The 16,278-nt window shown below is 63.9% G+C and overlaps 1 protein-coding gene across 10 annotated transcripts in view; it reads left to right on the top strand.

Annotated features, from left to right (window-relative positions):
* Positions 1 to 16,278, top strand: part of SRCIN1 (SRC kinase signaling inhibitor 1) — an 84,871-nt gene that overhangs the window by 54,075 nt on the left and 14,518 nt on the right. For all 10 annotated transcript variants that reach the window (XM_074561918.1, XM_074561920.1, XM_074561919.1 and 7 more), the window contains 10 exons: positions 9,604 to 9,796; positions 10,133 to 10,331; positions 10,517 to 10,610; positions 11,043 to 11,857; positions 12,238 to 12,330; positions 12,456 to 12,499; positions 12,837 to 13,015; positions 14,248 to 14,423; positions 14,674 to 14,804; positions 15,725 to 15,872. In XM_074561918.1, coding sequence (XP_074418019.1) covers positions 9,604 to 9,796; positions 10,133 to 10,331; positions 10,517 to 10,610; positions 11,043 to 11,857; positions 12,238 to 12,330; positions 12,456 to 12,499; positions 12,837 to 13,015; positions 14,248 to 14,423; positions 14,674 to 14,804; positions 15,725 to 15,872 — 2,072 coding nt within the window. The remainder of the gene's footprint in view (positions 1 to 9,603; positions 9,797 to 10,132; positions 10,332 to 10,516; positions 10,611 to 11,042; positions 11,858 to 12,237; positions 12,331 to 12,455; positions 12,500 to 12,836; positions 13,016 to 14,247; positions 14,424 to 14,673; positions 14,805 to 15,724; positions 15,873 to 16,278) is intronic.

The raw sequence follows: 16,278 nt of genomic DNA, 5'->3' as shown, positions 1-16,278 counted from the left end.
TGGGGTGAGACGCTGCGCGAGGGTGCGGGGGGGGTTCAGCAGCATCCGCTCGGTCCCTGCTCGCTGGGAGCAAGCGCCCGAGCTGGGACGTGCAGGAGCGTGGTGGCACCGCAGCCCTGCCCTGTCTGAAACTGGTTTGAAACTGGAAAGATGATGGCCGGGCTGGCGTGGGGGGGGACCAGCGAGAGGGTGCCCAGGTGCCGGGGATGCTGCGTCGTGGTCGGGGATGCTGTGTCCTGGTCAGGGATGCGGCGTTCTGGTCGGGGATGCTGCGTCCCATTTGGGGATGCTGCGTTCTGGTCAGGAGTGCTGTGTCCTGGCCAGGGATGCTGCATCTTGGTTGGGGATGCTGCGTTGTGGTTGGAGATGCTGCGTCCTGGTCGGAGATGCTCCATCCCAGTCGGGGATGCTGCATCCCAGTCGGAGATGCTCCCTGGGAGGGGATTTCAGCCAGACTGGAGGTGAGGAGTCGTCTGCTGGGGAAGTGTCCCGTTACCTGGGTTCTGCTCCTCTTACCGAACAGCCGGCAGCTCCTCGCTGACTCACTCTCTGGGAGCATCAATAATTAAGGCTGAGCGGAGTTCGTTAGGAAGGAATGAATGGAGGGATGGAGCGGTTTGTGACGCGCTGGCATCGGTTGGTTTGCAGAGGGGTCAGCGCCGCGGCGGGTCACCGCTGCCACCCGTGCGAGCTGGGCAGGCTGGGGAGCCTCCGAGGGGGTGTCCGGACACCGACTGGAGTTCATTTTGCAAGGCACCACCGTCCCACACCCCGGGGCACTAATGGCACAGCCCTCCCGCCCTCCCCCAGGACCCCCTCCAACTATTACTGTGGTCCAGGGTGGGACGGAGGTGCTGGGATCTCATCCCAGCATCCCGGAGGGAAGGAAGTGCAGGTACCACCTTGCTGAGGCCGGGGCCGAATGACCCCCAAGCAAAGAGGTGGGACCAGCTTGGCCTGGCTGCAGCCCCCCCCAGTGATGTTGTGATGGGGCCAGGCAGGCAGAGGAACGGGGAGGGGGAATGCTGCGGGAAATGTGGAAAATTGCAGTATCTAGAAATCCCTCCCTCCTCTGCCTCTGTTTCTTTAACGGCTCCCAGAGCTGCTTCAAAAAAAAAAAAAAAAAGAAAAAAAGTTTCAAATTTCAATTAAAATTTTCCTTGGAAATGTTGACAGAAGCGGAGCTGCGGGAGGGACAGATGTTGTTTTTCTCCCAGCTCTGCTAACGGCCTCATTCGCTGCTGACCCTCGCCAGCAGCGCGGAGCCCAGCGGCCAATGCTCCGGCCCCGCTTCCCCTCTCCGCTCGCCCAGCTGGGGTCCCAGCGGGGCCGGGGTCCCCAGCCCCCCCTTGGTGCTACTGCCACTTTTCCAGCCCTTTTCCAGGCACCGGGAGCACCCCCAGCCCCTGGGGGAGGTTTTCCCCATCGAGCTGCCCCGGCACAGACGCCTCTCTCTAAAGGATGGATGGAGGAGGCTCTGTCCCGCAGCTCCCGGTGACGCCACGCTGAGCCTGGGTGTTTGGGGATGGGGGTTACACCTGCAATGACCATGGAAATGCTTTTCCAGGTGTGGGGTGGGCAAAGGAACTGCGCCCACTGTTTTTTCCCCATCCCTTTGTTTCCGGGATCCATTTACCCAGGGAACGGTGTGGGCTGGGAGCAGTGGGCTGGGCCAGGCTTTCAGAGATGCTCCCCTTCAGCCCTGGGGATGTGCACGCAGGCAGGGGCAGGGATGCAGGTAACGGCTGAGAGAAATAGGTGTTTTCATTATTTTTTTATAGATATTTTTATTTTTTGCTATTTTTTTTTTTATGGATAGGGAGTCAGGCAGGGATGGAGGAGAGTGGTGGCGAGCAAGGGTCCAAGAAGCATCAGGTGGGACCCCGCATCCCTCTTACCCTCTGCCATGGCTCTTCCCAGCCCCGGCTCTGGGGGATGCTGTGCCAGGAGATGGCACCGAAAGGTGCGGGGGCTCACCCTGGTCCCAGGGCAGAGCCCGGGCTGACTCCCAGCGCAGCTCAGCGATGCCGAAATGTCCTTCCCTCCTCCCAGCATTGCGGCTGGAGGCCGGTGGGGTCTCCTCAACCCTGGCACAGCCCGGACCGCGGGGCTGCTGAACCCAGCGCCCATCCTGAGAGCTCAGCACACCGCCAGATGGGACCCGTAGTCAGATGCTGGATTAGACGATGAGAGGGGGATTAAGAGGAATTAATCCAGCTCAGTGTCCAACCAGGGGCTGGAGCCGGGGCTTTATGTACTCGGTAAATAACCGGCTGCGTTGCTCTGCCCAGGGCTGGGCTTGCCAGCTCCGTGCCAGCTGTTTCCCAAGCTGGCCTGGGGTGGATTTTAGGGGTCCCTCGCCTTTATCCCCCTCATGCGGCGCGGCAGCGGGGATGCAAACAGACGGGAGGTGGCGAGGTGGTGGCACAGCTGCCTGGCACCAACACCGGGCTCCGTCCACCCCCGGCGAGGGCGATGCCCGGCCAGCCCCAGCGCGCCCCAGTGCATCGTCCCTGCCGATGGGGTGGGATGGAGCGTGAGCTGAGGGGGTCTGGGGGCTGCCGCCGGAGCCAGCCCCGCCAGCAGCTGCTCAGCACGGCCCGGGCTGCCTCGCACGGTGACGGCAGGGTCCTGGGGACGGGCTGAGCTGGGGGCACGGCGCTGCCGGTGGCATTAGCACGGCGAGGGTTTACCCATCCCAGCTGCGAGTGCAGGTCTGTATTGGTGCTGGTGGGCTGTATTCGGGCTGTCCTGGCTGGTTTTTGGGGGGAAGAGGGGGTGGCCTCCACCAGGACGGGCTGCAGAGGGGGCTCAGGGACCCCCCCTTTCTACTGCCCAGTCTCCTCATCGCTAACAATATTCTTGCCGTGGCTGAAACAGCCCCGAGCAGCGCAGGTTGCGGAGCGCGGCTGCGTGTGATGTACAGAGGGGTCGGGCAGAAACGGGCCCGGAATGGCTGATTTCTGCTCAGGCGAAGCGCGACTCTGCCCGCGGAGCCACCGCGGGGAGCAGCGAGGTGCTGGTGGGGGCTCCGCTGGCACAAACCCTCCGCTCCGGCACCGGGGGTCCCTTTGCAGGGTCAGCCTCGCCGCTCTCGTTAGGAAGTGAGAGGAAATATTAACGAGCGTGACCAGCTCCGGTGGCTCTGAGTTTTGCAGGGGAACAGCTGCAGAGTGCCCTGCTCCATCCCAGGGCAGAATCCTCGCCCCACGCATTTTTTCTTGGGTTTCCCCCCCCTCCTCATCTTCTTTTAAGTGCCCTGCGGGAGGTCCAGAGCTGCTCCTCTGCCCAGGCTCTCCCAGCTCCGCTCCCTCCAAACCCCTCCTGCCACCCTCCTCTCCGCCCCTCGTCCCTCCTAAACTCTCCCCCTCTTCCCTGCGCCCACCTCGGCTCTCCATCGAGACCCAGAGGCTCCCCTGCTTGCCCCTTCTCCAGCGGGAGAACTGGGGTGCCCGTCACCGCCGGGTCCAGAGGGACACCCCGCTCCTCGCCCAGGTCCCCCAGACACCGCCGGCACCTCGGCTCCATCCCTCCATCCCGGAGCGTTCAGCCTGCAAAGCCGGGGAGGGTAATACCGGAGAAGGGGTGTGGAGGAAGGGAAGGAGGGATGGGGATGAGAAGGAGGGAGGGGAGAGAAGGGGGAGCGAAGCATCCTTATCTACCCAGGCAGATGTAATGAAGCTGCTTCAGCGCTGACGGTAAAGGGATTGTTGGGAGTTTTAGGAGCTAAAAGAATCGCTTAATTGTGTCTTTTTTTAGCTCTGGGGTGATAAAAGACAACAGCCCCCAAGTCTCCCCGCGTTCCCCATCCCGCCTCTTTTATATAAGGCTCCCAGGGAGGTTTGGAGGAGCTGGGGGTGCTCCTGGCCCCCTGGCGCGGGGGGGTTGTTCCCGCTGCCGTCCCCGGGAGGGGCCTGGGGGGAGCCGGGCACTTTACAAGGGGGTTTTCCCTGGGAGAAGCACCACAACAGCAGCCACGGGGCGCTCCCAGGGCGCAGAGCTCTGCTGATGCTTCTGCACCAGCGAGATTTCCTCTGCTCTACGGAGCGCGCAGGGGCTCCCGGGGGGCTTTACACCGCTGCCTGGCCGACAGCAAGTGCCTTCCCCAGGGCAGGCCGCCGTGGCCGTCGCCTCGGTGCCCATCACCCCGTCCCCCGCGTCCCAGAAGCTCCTCCTCGACACCTTTCCTCCCCCACGGTGCCAGCTGGGGCCGGAGCTCCCCGTGGCCTTGGGCGGCTTTTGTTTTGCTTTTGGGCAGCTGCATCCCTCCCCGTCCCTGTGCTCCTTCCCCATCCCTTCGCTCCTTCCCCGTCCCTGCGCTCCTTCCCCGTCCCTGCGCTCCTTCCCCATCCCTTCTCTCCTTCCCCGTCCCTGCGCTCCTTCCCCGTCCCTGCGCTCCTTCCCCATCCCTTCTCTCCTTCCCCATCCCTGTGCTCCTTCCCCGTCCCTGCGCTCCTTCCCCATCCCTTCTCTCCTTCCCCATCCCTGTGCTCCTTCCCCATCCCTTCTCTCCTTCCCCGTCCCTTCACTCCTTCCCCATCCCTTCACTCCTTCCCCATCCCTTCGCTCCTTCCCCATCCCTTCTCTCCTTCCCCATCCCTTCTCTCCTTCCCCGTCCCTTCACTCCTTCCCCATCCCTTCACTCCTTCCCCGTCCCTTCACTCCTTCCCCATCCCTTCGCTCCTTCCCCGTCCCTGCGCTCCTTCCCTGTCCGTTCACTCTTTCCCCATCCCTTCGCTCCTTCCCCATCCCTGCGCTCCTTCCCCGTCCCTGTGCTCCTTCCCCATCCCTTCACTCCTTCCCTGTCCGTTCACTCTTTCCCCGTCCCTTCGCTCCTTCCCCGTCCCTTCACTCTCTGCCCCGACCCCGCGGCTTCCCACACTCCCTCTCGGGGGAGAGGCTGCTGCTGGCCCTGAGCTGGGGGGGACTGAGCCAGCCCTGCCCCGACGGCTCCCCGCACACGCTGCCGTGGCAGAAATCAGCCCGGCGCCGTTATTGCCCCTCTGCTGCGACGTTGGCTCAGCAAGAAATGGGTCACCTCCCAGCGTGGCATCGCCGCGGCGCAGGGACAGCGAGCGGGAGAGCTGGCGTGTCCCCCCCTCTGTCCCTCGGCTGCCACCACGGGTGGGTTTCAGGTGCCGCAGGGAAAGATCTCGGTGCCCACAGGGGACATCGGGCTCTTGCGAAGCTGCAGGAGCCCTTTGCGTGGGGGTCTGGGCTCAGGCAAAACTGCCCCTGGGGGGGGACGTAACCGAGAAGCAGGGGGCAAAAAGGCTTTGCTCCCAGGCTGGGGGTCCAGGGAGGGTTTCGGCCAGCGTCTGGGATTTATCCTGCACCCCCAGAGCCGCCCCAGCAGGGAGCTGCGCACGGGGGGGATCCTGCATGGCTGCAGCCGGCAGGACGCGGAGCGGTGCCCTGGGTGGGTGCCTGGGCGCCAGCAGCGATCCCGGCCGTGGTCCGGCCGCGGGATGCGGGAAGGTGAGGCCGTTGGGATGGAGGGTGCTCCTGAAGCAGGAGGAAATGAGGATTGTTATTGTATTTGGCTGCTGCAGCCTTTGCTGTCTCCTCCTCGGCTGCGGCGTGTGATACGGTCTGGGCCGGACGGAGGATAGCCGGTCCCTTCCGGAGACGACGGCGAGGGTTTGACGTTTGTTTTCATCCTGTATCAGACGGAAAGCTCAGCCCACGCAACCCCAGCACGGGCACGGGGAGAGGGACCCATGCGTCTCCCCAAGACCGGGGCAGCCCCCGCAGCCCCACGTCCCCCCTCCTCCGGATGGGCAGCGCTCGGCAGGGTGACATCTTCCCCCGTGACAGCAGGGGACATCCATCCTGAGGATGCAGACAGTGACACAGACAGGTCCAGGCACTGTTCATCCCAGGGTGGCACCCAGCAGGGCAGGATTTTCCACCCCCCCCGCCCTGAAGCATCTCCAGCGAAGCAGGGAACTGGGCACCCGTTTTAGACCCCGCGGCGATGGATGAAGCCGCACGGAAGTGTCAGGTCCCGACGCGCTCGGGGTGTGCCGCGGCCTCGGTGACAGTGCTCCGGCCCCAGCTATTCCGTGAGTGCTGTGATGGGGCTGGGGGGGAGCGGAGCTGCCCCGGGGGGCTGCCGGCCAGGCGGGGGTCAGGATGTGTGGGGGCCGGGTTGTCAGTTATCGTCGTGTAGCAGCAGAAGTCATTAGCGAGGCGCAGCAATAAAAAACAATTCCCTCGGAGTCGGCTCATTAATGGGCCGCTGGAGGCCAAGGACGCAGCAGCCGCTGGGCTCCCCCCTCGCCGGGCATCTTGTCCTCCCCCCTGCAGGGACTCCATGGGCACCCGGATCCGTGGGCACCCGGATCCTGCAGCTGCACCCCCCCAGGCAGAGCCGCTGTGGCTGAAATGGACACAGGCAAGAAATGGCAGAGAAACACCCCCCCCCCCCCCCAAAATAGCGCTTGGAGCCCCCCCTCACTCCACCGGCTCCGTCCTTTCCAGCTCGCCAGCATCCCGCGGTGGCCCCGGGGTCGGTGGGTGCCCTGCACCCATCACGGGGGTTCCCGCATCCCCGGAGGGACCCTGCGGTGAGGGGTGCCGGGGGGGGACACATGTGTGGCTCTCGCCACGGTGCCATTGAGGGCTTTGCGGGGCCGCTGGGTCCCTGCTCGGGCCGGGAGAGCACATCCCACTGAGCAGCAGGCCAGAACACTCCCTTCCGGGCTAAAAAGCCATTAATTTCCATCTTGACCATTTTTTCCTTTTTTTTTTTTTTCTTTTTTTTTTTTTTTTTGTTTGACTGATGCCATAATTAGCTCCAGCAGATGAGCTTAATTACTTGAGGTCAGCTGCAACCCCCGGGCAGAGGCAGGAGGGGTCGGGCTCACCTGGAGCAGGGCAGCTCTCCTGGGCACCCCCTCCCGCAGCCATCCCACCGGAACGCGGTGTGTCGGGTGTTGTGCTGTGGGGGCTGTGGGGACCGCGGTGCATCGGGGTGATGCATTCTAGGGGCTGTAGGGACTGCAGTGGTTGGGGTGTTGTGCTCTAGGGGCTGTAGGGACTGCAGTGCTTGGGGTGTTGTGCTGTGGGGGCTGTAGGGACTGCAGTGGTTGGGGTGTTGTGCTGTGGGGGCTGTAGGGACTGCAGTGCTTGGGGTGTTGCGCTCTAGGGCCCATGGTGTGTGGGGGTGTTGTGCTTTAGGGAGTGCAGTGCATCAGGGTGTTGTGCTATGGGGCTGTAGGGACCGCGGTGCATCGGGGTGATGCACTCTAGGGGCTGTAGGGACTGCAGTGGTTGGGGTGTTGTGCTCTAGGGGCTGTAGAGACTGCAGTGCATCAGGGTGTTGCGCTCTAGGGCCCATGGTGTGTTGGGGTGTCGTGCTATAGGGAGCGCGGTGCATCAGGGTGTTGTGCTATGGGGGCTGTAGGGACCACAGTGGTTGGGGTGTTGTGCTGTGGGGGCTGTAGGGACGGCAGTGGTTGGGGTGTTGCACTCTAGGGCCCATGGTGTGTTGGGGTGTCGTGCTATAGGGAGCGCGGTGCATCAGGGTGTCGTGCTGTGGGGCTATAGGGACCACGGTGGCTGGGGTGTTGTGCCGAGGCACGCAGACGGCAGCAGCCCTTAGCAACAAGGATGCTACATGGCAACGCGGGCTGCGCCGTCCTGTCGTGCCACGGGGAGGGGGAGGCAGCGATCTCCCCCCCCGCCTCAGCTCAATCAATTTGTTCTTATGATTATCTTCTCCCGACAAAACACATCCTGGGGAGGCGGGTGTGTGGGGGTGTGTTTGTGTGTGTGTGTGTGCGTGCCAACGGCCTTTCGTCACCTCCTGTGAGAGCTCCACAGATTTTCATGTCCAGCCCAGATGTGAGCTCTGGTTGGGGGCAAGTTGGGAGGGGAGCGGGGAGGGACGGAGGGAGGGAGGGAGGGAGGGATGGAGAGAGGGATGGATGGAGGGATGGAGGGATAGATGGAGAGAGGGATGGATGGAGAGAGGGATGGAGGGATGGATGGAGAGAAGGAGGGATGGAGGGATGGATGGAGGGATGGATGGAGAGAAGGAGGGATGGATGGAGAGAAGGATGGAGGGATGGAGGGGTGGAGGGATGGATGGAGACAGGGCAGGGGAAGGAGCAGAGGGGAAAGGGCTGCCGGGGGAGCAGAGCCAGGCTCAAGGGCAGCCCTGGCAGCGTGGGTCGCATCCTGGCCATGGGCTCCCTGCACTTTCCCTTGCCCAAGAACCCCTCCTGGGACGGGAGCCAGGGGACCACGAGCCCTCCAGGTTTCCTGGGGCTGTACAAGGGCTGGGAGCTCCAAAAAAACACCTTCTACACCCCAAAGACCTGCACGCTGTGAACATGGGGGAGAGGAGACCAGGCCTCTCCATCGCCTCCCGCTCACCGCAGCTTCCTTACCCGCTGGAAAGCCCCCCATGGTCTCCCACGGCCCCCCAGGCCCCCCGTGGATGGGGCTGGTGGATGCCCCGGCCCAGGTTCGCTCCAGCCCCGCTTCCCTCTCTTGATGTAAGACTTCAAGCATCTGCCAGCGTGCTTTGTGCTAAAACAACAGCACCACAACTAAGCACTCAATTTTCCAGCAATTAGCTACAGCGAGAACGTTTCAAGTCCTAGAAAACCCCGCCCCGCAGGATTAATTAAATCTTCCAATTAATGTCTAATTTAAATGACGGTGATGGCTGTTATCATTTCATATTGATTTTTCTTTTTGGTGTTAAAATAGAGCTGTCGTCCCTTCCACGCTGCCTTTTCCGCATCCCAGGAGCCGTTTGTTCTCCCGGTTTGATTTGCCGACGTCGAACGGGTGTCTGGAAAATCAAGCCTCGTATTTCGGGGTCTGGGCAGGCAGCGCTGGCGCCGCTGCCGGGGCGGGGGGTGCCGGGGGGGGGGCGTACCTGTGGCACGGGGCCCCCGCGGCGCGTTGGGAGATGTTTGCGCAGAAAACCCGTGTCTGTAGCCGGAACGTTCATGCGGTGGATACACACGCGCGGCCATGTGAAATTGGACTCCTGGCATATTAAATTTTTACCGCTATAAACCCAAACCCATTACGTTCCCCCGGCTCAGGCAGCCATAAACCTTGCCGCTGCTTTGCTTCCAGAATAAGCCGGGCATTTATGTTTCCCGGGAGCTGGTTCATTGGCGTAATGGATGTGTAACCTCCTGTAATTGCTAAGGTTATTCCAGCGCCTGCATGCGAGCCCCGGCTCTGTCGCCAGCTAGCTCGCGCTGGTTTTATTTCGAGCGGGTTGCTGCTGAGGGATCTCAAAGGTGCCTGGAATGGCACCGGGAGGCTTGGAAATGCAGAGTGCCGCGAGCCCCGGGAGCAGAAAACGCCAGCGAGGGATTGCAGGAGGCAAAGGGGGCTGTAAGTGGTGGTACGTGCTTAGAGGAGGAGATGGCACCACGTCTGGACCACGTCGGTGTGCTCACCCCGCCGGGGATCCAGGATGGAGCATCCCCGGATGCGGCTAAGCATCACCCAAACCGCTCCATCCCAGGCTCTGGAGGAGCAGCGGGAGCAGCACACCGGCGTCCCGGGGAGCAGACGGGGCCGGGGTACCCAGCGCAGCTCCCCTCTCACCTCTCCCCTCTCCCCTTCCAGACGAGGAGCTCCCGGCACTCCCAGGGCTCCCAGCCCGGCTTGGCCGATCAAGCCAAACTCTCCTTCGCCTCAGCCGAATCCCTGGAAACCATGTCGGAAGCGGAGCTGCCCCTGGGGTTCAACAGGATGAATCGGTTCCGGCAGAGCTTGCCCTTGTCCCGCTCCACCAGCCAGACAAAGCTGCGATCGCCAGGTAGCCCCGGGGCTCGGCATCCCGCGGGACGGGTGCCACGTACCTGCCTGGCCACCAACAGACACCGCGGCCCGCGGCGGCCGGCAGATGCCGGCGTGTGCCGGGTGCGGGGGGGTTGGTTTGTATCTGCCCAAATAACCCCAGGAGGAGCGGGGGACACTGAATGCTGTGCTGCCTTCGGCCTCGCTGCTCCAGGGTGAGGTTGGGTGGCCAGAGGTCCCTGAGGGCGCACACAGGGACCTCCAAGGAGGGGGGCAAACCTGCGTCACATCTTCAGCGTCGAGTGGAGAAGAGGTATGGGCGCACCTCACCGCTTTCCGCTCCCTCTGCTTCCAGGGGTCCTTTTCCTGCAGTTCGGGGATGAGACGAGGCGCGTCCACATCACCCACGAGATCAGCAGCATGGACACCCTGCACGCCCTCATTGTCCACATGTTCCCCCAGAAGCTCACCATGGGGATGCTGAAGTCTCCCAACACCGCCATCCTCATCAAGGACGAGTCGCGCAACGTCTTCTACGAGCTGGAGGATGTCCGGTGAGGCTGGGGGGCTCGGGAATCCACCGCAACTTGATTTTTCCTTTCTTTACGAGCATCACGAGCGAGGAAATTAGTGGGATGAAAGCAGAAGGGTGGGTGCGGGGGCAGTCCCGTGGCTGGGAATTGCTGGGGGCTCGGCGGCTGCCTGTCTGGGCTGCTCACGGCTCTTCCTCTTCTTTCAGCGACATCCAGGACAGAAGCATCATTAAAATCTACCGGAAAGAGCCGCTTTATGCTTCGTTCCCAGCCTCGCACATCACCAACGGCGACCTGCGGGTAAGGGGGGACGGGGAGTCACGGGGAGAGCCTGCGGTGTGGGCGCACCCTGGGGCTGGGACCAGTAAAGAGAGAAAGGGACGGAGACAGGGACTGGTAATTGCGTGTGTTTATGGAAGGAGTAATGACCGCGATTCGTCTTGCCCGGTTCCAGCGCTGTTAAGTGTTTCTTTAAGAGAATGGATGTTTGGAGCCTGACAGCAGGGTAATAAACATGATAATTAGGGGATTCATCAGAATAAATCATCCCGCTCCTGGATGGGGGTGCGGGAGCTGCCGTTTGCCGAGGCCAGGTGAAGACGCAGGAGCTGCAGACCTTGGTCCTTGGAGGGGGGCAGCGGGGCAGGGTCCCAGCCAGGGACAGCAAGGGCAGGGGGCCAGCCCGCAGGGACGCCGTGCTGACCCCCCCCCCCGCCTTGCCCCTTTCCGCAGCGGGAGATGGTGTACACCTCCAGGGAGTCATCTCCCACCCGCCGGCTGAACAACATGTCCCCGGCGTCCCACCTCGCCTCCGGCTCCCCGCCGCCGGTGCTCCAGTCCTCCTCCCCGTCCCGCTCCCGCATGTCCTACAGCGGGGGCCGCCCGCCCTCCTACGCCGGCAGCCCCGTCCATCACGCCGAGCGCCTCTCCAGCCTGCCGCCCGCCCAGGGCGTCTCCCCCAGCCCCAGCGCCATCCTGGAGCGCCGGGACGTGAAGCCGGACGAAGACCTGGCCGGGAAGAACGTGGTGTTGGTGAAGAACGAAGGGCTGTACGCCGATCCCTACGGCATGGTGCACGAGGGCCGGCTCAGCATCACCTCCACCCAGTCCCTGGCTGGCATGGGAGACCCTTTCGGCTACTCGGGGGGGCTGTACAAGCGGGGGTCCGTTCGCTCACTCAGCACCTACTCGGCGGCCGCCCTGCAGACGGAGCTGGAGGACAGCCTGTACAAGCCCAACGCGCCCATCTACAGCGACACGTACGGACCCGGCTTGGGATTCCGCATGCCCCCCTCCTCCCCGCAGAAGATGGTGGACGTGCAGCCGGGGCAGAGCCCGCACAGCCCCTACTCGGGCCCCCCCAGCCGCTCCTCGCCCGTCCGTCAGTCCTTCCGCAAGGATTCCTGCTCCTCCGTCTTCATGGAGAGCCCCGTCAACAAGCCACGCAACCCCAGCTCCTCCGGCCCCCCCGAGCTGTTTCCCGGCCCCGGCGATCGCCCGCTCTCGGGGTTCGGTTCCCCTGGACCGGCCAAGGACGCGGAAACAAGGTGAGAAGGGAACCCCCCCACACACAGGTACGAGCTTTGCTGCTCGGGGGGTCGTCCCTCGGTGCAGCTGGGGAGGTAGAGGAAGAGTGGAGGACGGCTTTGCCCCAGCATCACCACGGCAGAGATGCCCGGGATGAAGCACCAAATTGTGCAGGGCTGAGGGGAGCGACTGGGGGCAGCTGGAGGCAAGAAGAGAGAGGGAATGATGGCGGGGGAGGGGATATAGCTGGTGACAACAGTGCTGCTGCCTCCCCAGCGTCCCTCCTGGGGCTTGCAGGGACCCGGGGGGTGGGTTCGGGGGGGGCCAGGACAAGCCTGAGGGTGCCCGTGGTGCCGGAGCCAGCCCCTCACCCGGCCCCTCTCTCCACCCCCCCGGGCAGGGAGCGGATGGAGGCGATGGAGAAGCAGATCGCCAGCCTGACGGGGCTGGTGCAGAGCGCGCTGCTCCGCGGCTCCGAGGCCGAGACCCCCAGGTAAGGAGTCCTGTCCCCCGCCCCCCCAGGGGACGCCAGCCCCTGCCGTGCCCCTGCGGCCCCCTCAGCCGGTGGGGACGGAGGTGCCCGGTGCACGCTCGCTCCATTTCTCTCTTCCATTGCAGCGAGAAGACTGAAGCCACCAACGGTGGGACCCCCCCATCAGCGTGTAAGTGACTGGAGAGCCAGCCCCTTGCCCCACAGCACCCCCCCCCTCCGCCCGCGGCTGCTGGGAGTCCCAGGATTGGGGCTGGGTGCAGGACTGGGGGGTCTGTAGCCCCCCCAAGATGCTGGCAACCAGCAGGACCCCTGGCCTTGCTAAGGGACAGCTTTGGGGTGGCCTCTCCTCGGAGCCAACGTGGGGTAGTGGGTAGCCCACCCAGAACGGAACAGAGGGCGGGGAACAGAAGGTTTTCCCGGGAAAGCAGAGGAGGAGCTGGGTCTGGAGCCTCCCCCGGCGTGGGGGATGTGCCCTCAGCAGCCTCTGCTTGCCCCCCACCCTGCAGCGACCAGCCGCAGCGGCATGGGGACACCAGTGCCCGCGCCCCCACCGCCCTCCGCCACCAGCACGCCGGCGGGGCAGCCCACGGCCATCACCCGCCTGCACATGCAGCTGCACCTCCACGACCTGCAGCAGAACGCCAGCGACCTCCGCAACCAGCTGCAGCAGCTCAAGAAGCTGCAGGTGGGTACCCGGTGAGAGGTGGGGTGGGGGGTAAACCCCATCCCATCCCAGCTCTTACTGGGGTGGCTCCAGCACTGGAACAGGAAAAATCCCCCTTTACAGAATCACAGAATCGTAGGGTTGGCAGGGATCTCTGGAGATCATCCCCTCCAACCCCTGGCCAGAGCTGCGTCACCCAGAGCAGGTGGCACAGGAACGCGTCCAGGCGGGGTCGGAATGTCTCCAGAGACGGAGACGCCCCCACCTCTCTGGGCAGCCTGTGCCAGGGCTCTGCCACCCTCACAGCAAAGAAGTTCCTCCTCCTGTTGAGATGGAACTTCCCAGGGGCAAGTTTGTGCCCGTTACCCCTTGTCCTGTCCCCGGGCACCACTGAGAAGAGCCTGGCCCCATCCTCCTGACACCCCCCTTGAAGTATTTATAAGCGTTGATAAGATCCCCCCTCAGCCGTCTTTTTTCCAGCCTGAAAAGACCCAAATCCCTCAGCCTTTCTCCATCAGAGAGGTGTTCCAGTCCCCTCAGCATCTCGGTGGCCCTTTGCTGTCCCCTCTCCAGCAGTTCCCCGTCCCTCTGGAACCGGGGAGCCCAGCACTGGCCCCAGTGCTCCAGCTGGGGCCTCCCCAGAGCAGAGCAGAGGGGGAGGATGACCTCCCTCCACCTGCTGGCCACGCTCTTCTTGGTGCCCCCCAGGATGCCATTGGCCTTCTTGGCCAAAAGTGCCCATTGCTGGCTCATGGTCATCCCGTTGTCCCCCAGGACTCCCAGGTCTCTTTCCACAGAGCTGCTCTCCAGCAGGTCACCCCCAGCCTGGCCTGGTGCGGGGGGGTTATTCGTCCCTGTGGCAGCACCCTGCCCTTGCCTGTGTTGAATTACACAAGGTTTCTCCCCACCCAACTCTCCAGCCTGGCCAGGTCTCTCTGGATGGCGGCACAACCTTCTGCTGTGTCAGCCACCCCCCCCAGCTTTGTGTCATCGGCAAACGTGCTGAGGGTGCACTCCATCCCCTCATCCAGGTCATCGATGAGTATATTGAACAGGACTGGGCCCAGTACTGACCCCTGGGGACCACCACTCGTCACTGACCTCCAGCTAGGCTGTGCCCCTAGGTCACCGCTCCTGGTGACCTTGCGTGGGGCTGGGTGTGGGAGTTCAGAGCTGTCCCCACGCCAGTCCCCATTGAGGGGGAGAATCTTGCCCAGCCTGAAGCCCCCCCCCCCACCTCCTCGCCCCCGCAGCTGCAGAACCAAGAGACGGTGAAGACGATGCTGCGACGGACGGAGACGGAGATCAGCGTGCGGGTGACGGACACCATGCGCAAGCACGAGGACCCGCTGCAGCGCCAGCGCAGCTTGGTGGAGGAGGAGCGGCTGCGGTACCTCAACGAGGAGGAGCTCATCACCCAGCAGCTCAAGTGAGCCGGGGCCGGGCATGGCAGCGGGGAGGGAGGGGGTCCTTGCACGCTGACCTCGATGGGCCATGTCCCTCATGGGTGTAAATCGGCAGCTCCGCACGGTGCCGGGTCACATCCTTGACCGCACGCCCAGCATGGAGGTGTCCCCAGCCCAGCTCCCCTCTGCCGCCTGGGGACCTCTTGGGCTGGCCACCCCTGGGGCTCACCGGCATCCCCGAGCAGCAGTGACACCCCTGCCCTGTGCTCACAGTGACCTGGAGAAGTCGGTGGAGAAGATCCAGAAGGATTTGGCCCACAACCACCGGCTCATCCCGGTGCAGGAGCTGGAGGAGAAGGCGGTGGTGCTCAAGCAGCTGGGGGAGACGCTGACAGACCTCAAGGGTGAGGAGGTGGCTGGGTCCGGGGCTGGGTGGCACCTCCCTGCTCCATCCGCGCCCGCGGGATGCTCCAGGTTGCCCGTTGCCTCTGGCTTTGGGTGTTTGCAGCTGCCGGGGTGTCCCGCTGCGTCCCCAGGGGAGGTTCCCTCGTGCCCTGCGTGTGTCCCGTGGGCTTTGGGCTGCCGCGGGGGTGAAGGCTGCACCCCCCCGCCCCTGCTGCTGCCCCTGTTTGCTCTGCTGCCTGCCCAGGACAGCCCTGCGAAGTCCCTCCCAGTCCCCCCCCCACAGCTCGGGGCTGCTGCCAGCCCTTGTCCCGGGGGACATGGCCCTCGCCCACCCCCGTGGACGCTGCCCTTCATTTTGCTGCTCCTGCAGCCTCCTGCCCCCATCCTGCCTTTCCCGAGGAGACGCTGATTGGAAGTGGCAGGGCTCCCTGAACGATGATTTGGCAGCACTCGCTGAGGTTGCAAGAAGAGGGGCCGGGGGGAGCCGTGGGGAGGGCCGGGGGGGGCACAGGGCAGAGGTGGGAGCAGCTCCGCTTTCCCGCAGCCTTTCCGTAGGGTCGGGCTGATGCCGAGAAGCCGTGATGGCGAGCAGAGCACTGGCCAGGGAGCCAGGAGCAACCTGCTCTGCGTCACCCCCTGCCACCGAGCCCCCAGGGTCCTGGGTACCGAGCCCCCACCTCCAGAGCAGTGTTTGGTGCCCACGGATGTGGAGGGGGGGGCACCTTGAGGGACTACAACCGGTGCCTGCGGGTGGACAGAGGAGGGATGATGGGCACGGGGAGCAGGAGCTCCCCAGGATTCACCCCGCTCCGTCTGGCGGGGTGCCCTTGCCGCGGGTGTGGTGGTTTTGGGGGGCATGGTGTCCCCTGGCACGGCGGGGCCCCCGGTGACCACCCCCCCGCTCTCCCACCCACCCCAGCCCAGTTCCCCAGCCTGCAGAGCAAGATGCGGGTGGTGCTGCGGGTGGAGGTGGAAGCCGTCAAGTTCCTCAAGGAGGAGCCGAACCGCCTGGACGGTCTGCTCAAGCGCTGCAAGACGGTGACGGACACCCTCGCCCAGATCCGCAGGTGAGCCCCCCCCCCGCCGCCGCCCCGGCCCCGCAGCCCTCCAGCGCTCGCCCTGTTTTCCCCCAAATAATCACATCTTCTGCCCCTCGTGAGAACCCTGGAGGACACTGATGGTCCGTTCAGTTGTCCCGGTGCCCTCCGCATGCGTGCCGGTGTCCTCTCCGCTGTACGGATGCAAATCCCAAGGGCTGTTGAAAAAAAGCCTCATTTTTCTGCTGAGGAACTAAAAAATGTCCTCAGTGTTCAGTGTGCCTGTGGGAACCCCTCTTTCTAAACTAACTTTTCCTTATCGTTGAAAAAAAGCATGGCCGTGTACCCCAATAGAAAGACAACCCTCGGCGCGAGCGGAAATCCCTTTCCCGAGGAGCAGAAAAAACGTTCTGCTGGAGAAAAATCATCTTCCAGA

The sequence above is a fragment of the Larus michahellis genome, chromosome 18 (assembly GCF_964199755.1).
Source record: "Larus michahellis chromosome 18, bLarMic1.1, whole genome shotgun sequence".
Taxonomy (NCBI): Eukaryota; Metazoa; Chordata; class Aves; order Charadriiformes; family Laridae; genus Larus; species Larus michahellis.
Note: the sequence above shows the minus strand (reverse complement) of the source record. Positions and strands in the feature narration are given on the sequence as shown.